General features: G+C 34.5%; 1 protein-coding gene across 3 annotated transcripts in view; it reads left to right on the top strand.

Moving 5' to 3' along the window:
* Positions 1-3,593, top strand: part of LOC106467906 (DNA-directed RNA polymerases I, II, and III subunit RPABC3-like) — a 135,698-nt gene that overhangs the window by 82,297 nt on the left and 49,808 nt on the right. For 2 of the 3 annotated variants that reach the window (XM_013928293.2, XM_022396127.1), the window contains exon 3: positions 200-283. The exons of the other annotated variant lie outside the window; for it this stretch is intronic. In XM_013928293.2, the coding sequence (XP_013783747.1) occupies positions 200-283 (84 nt within the window). The remainder of the gene's footprint in view (positions 1-199; positions 284-3,593) is intronic. 3 annotated transcript variants of the gene reach the window in all.

The following is a 3,593-nucleotide window of genomic DNA, read 5'->3' as shown; positions in this document are numbered from 1 at the left end:
TTTTTTTTTATTTTATATACTTATATAAAGTTTTTCTTCATTACCCATTCAAGCCGTCATCAAGATAAATTTTTTTTTTTCTAAAAACATGTTACTCATCAAGATTACATTTTTTTCAAAAACATGTTACTCATCAAGATTACATTTTTTTTTCAAAAACATGTTACTCACCAATATTATATATTTTTTGTATTCCCAGTTAGTCGTCTTCACTGTGAGAGTGAATCTTTTAAGATGGACTTGATATTGGACATTAACAACCAGATCTATCCTGTTGATCTAGGTAAGCATAGTTGTTGTATGTTTGATCGTTATATTGTTTTAATTACGCGTATGACTACACATAGATGTTGCTCAGTATTTAGTTATTGCCTCCATCGATCACATTCGAAGATGCACTGAGATTATATTGTTGAAGAACCATTAGTACATTATATGGTAAAGAAGAAAATAATATATATATATATATATATGGGGACATTATAATGTGATGGTCAATCCCACTATTCGTTGGTAAACAGGAGTTTGCGGTGGACGGTGTTTATGAGCTGAATTCCCTTTAGTCTGTAACTTCTAAATTAGGGACGACTAGCGCAGATAGCTCTGGTGTAGCTTTGCGCGAAATTCAACGAACAAAGAAATATATATATCGCCAAACGGGACATTCAAATTATAATATCTGAAGGTATTATATTATGGTACCAGAGATTTCAGGGGGAAGAAGCAAAAACACCCGCCGTGGTTGTAACCCAGTGTTACAACTTTTAAAGATGCAGATACGTTGCTGCAACGTGTAAATCTCTCTCACGATGTGTGGCTGTGGTGGTAACCACCATAACTCAGAATGTCCAAAACAACACAGTAACCCACTATGCTCTAACTGCCAACAGCAACACACAGCTAATTATAAAGGATATCCTAAATATAGACATCAAAACTAGAATTCCACACTATACACAATAACTCAAGGCTCGCTGAAACAAACACACACCATCCAGAAATAAACTCTAACAGAAAAACACCACTATTGCCTACACCAGATACACCTACCACGCCCGTACAGACTATATCTTACGCAGAAGCAGTACGATAATAACTACTAAATAAAGAAACGCTAATGTCAACAAAAATCCAGAAACAACCTAACGGTTCGAATGTAAAACAAAACAAAAATCCAATCATAGTAAACAAACCAACCAACACTTGAAACCGAACCAAATCACATCTTCGAAGCCATTAAAAATATACATTCATAGATTTCAGTACAGAAACCCCCAAAACAATACAGATACTTTCACACACTTAATAGAAATAGCTAAACAACACTTTATACCTGTTATACCACACACCATACACTTATTCTTAAGCCTAAATACCACAGAATCATGTATTCATATTATCAAAAACCAAGTAAATATAAAAGTCACCCTTTTCCAGAGCATCACCTCCATTGGTCATAGATTCATGGACATGGCTCTGAAAAGGAAAATGGAACAATAAGACAACAAACCTATATTAAAATAACTGTCCAGGAGGGAGGAAGAGGTCAAACTGTATCTGACCCTCCCAGGTTTACACAAGACCTAAACCCCGATGATGATCCGACGACGACTCTCACCAAACGAAATAAAAATAATTATATTGCACATCATCATCTCCTTCTGTATTTTTATGTTTTAATGACTATGCATTTCATAATTTTTGCTTACAAGTTTAATAAATAACTCGCTCTGTATTTTGATTTTCAGTAACTTGAAAGAGTACTAATATGGTAACATAGAAGAATACAAGGTTTATACACAACTTTTAAAACTGTAAAACTTTATGGAGTAGAATATCAATAAAATGATAAATAAAGGCTGACTCACAAAAACAAATTTGTCTGGTAAATAACGGCTGACTCATAAAATCAAATATGTCCTTGGATAACTTTTTGCGTCTCATGTTCGAATTAACTCTTTGCAATTTGGGTTTAGAAAATAACTAAAGAACACTGATGAGCAAAAGTCGGCAACTTATGGCACACAAGCCAAACCTGGTTCTTCGAATGACCAAAACATTGCTTTTGAGTCTCTCAGTGATTCATACAAACAAAGGAAAAACAAACAAACATACTAAGTAATTAATAGTATCCCCCACAAATTTATCGTTGGTCCACTTTATCATCCTACTTCTGTATTCATGTACCATCTGCTCCTACTGGTATTTGTATTGATACAATGAAAAGACTCATTAATGCATTGCACTAAGTACAATAATAAATTTACATTTTCTTTGAATTTTGAGGTTTTCGACCCCTTTAATAAAACAATCTTCAGTGTTATTGGTTGGTAAAATTTCAGCTGTATTGGATCATTTCGGGTGTCCCCCGTGGGACAACGGTAAGACTTCGGCTTTAGAATACTAAAATCAGGGGTTCGATTCCTCTAGGTGGACACAGGAGATAGCCCGTTGTGGCTTTGCTATAAGAAATCACACACACTTCGGGGATGGTTATAAATTCTTAGTGTTTTTTTTTAATATATAAATAGAACTATAGATTAACAAATCCATTAAGAACAACACACATGTTTATATTTCCTTGCCTGGCCTTTCAGACTTGGTTGAGTTGTAATGTGACGGTTCAATCCCACACTATTCGTTGGTAAAGAGAAGCCCAAGAGTTTGCTAGCGAATCATTTTCAGTGTTTGAAAATATGACATGTATGCAAGTAATTTTTTTGTATAATTTCAAAGGTCTTTTGTTACTTGTGTGTGTGGGTTCGAATATTTATAAACATGCGAAAACATGTAGAGCGGAGGAGTAGAAACCTTTTAACAAAAATGTTACTATGAACAAGTGAACCAGACGTTTGATAATCTGTATTTAAAACATTTTTTAAATCTCTAATTTGGATTGAGTCCCATCTTCCATTATGACACTATTTATTTTTAATATTTATGTGATATACATTAATATCCATGATAATATTATTTAATGTAGAAACAAATGTTCTCCATTGTAAGACAACACCCCAATTTCCATGTTTTTCATGATAATTCTGTTTGTTTCAAAATAGTTTATCTCTTTATGTAGTAGACTGATTATTTGATTGTTCTATATTAAGGACGCGCGTCAGTTTCTTGGACCTTGCAGTGAGTAAGCTTCTTTGTGACCGACAATAAAAAAAGCCACAGTAGCTTCTCAAATTCTTTGAAATATTAGTAGCCAGTGACAGTAAATACATCGCTCCAGTGGCACAGCCGTAAGTCTGAAAGATTATAACCCTGAAACCTGTTGGGCATATCACAGATATCTCATTGTGCTTAGTTACAAACAGACAGTAAATGCTTCACCACCAATAAGAAAAACAATATATCGAATGTGTTATCGAATGTGCAACATCTCGTCCCGAGATTGAACTTTGGTGCGAATAAAGTTTATCAGTGTTGTCTTTCAAATGTCTGAACACGGGTAGTGAGCACCGAGATTAAATACACGGGAAGTGAGCACCGAGATTAAATACACGGGCAGTGAGCACCGAGATTAAACACACAGGTAGAGAGCACCAAGATTAAATACACAGGTAGAGAGCACCAAGATTAAATACACA

Source organism: Limulus polyphemus, unplaced genomic scaffold (genome assembly GCF_000517525.1).
Source record: "Limulus polyphemus unplaced genomic scaffold, Limulus_polyphemus-2.1.2 Scaffold2790, whole genome shotgun sequence".
NCBI classification, from domain to species: domain Eukaryota; kingdom Metazoa; phylum Arthropoda; class Merostomata; order Xiphosura; family Limulidae; genus Limulus; species Limulus polyphemus.
This window is presented reverse-complemented; position numbering and strand designations above follow the sequence as displayed.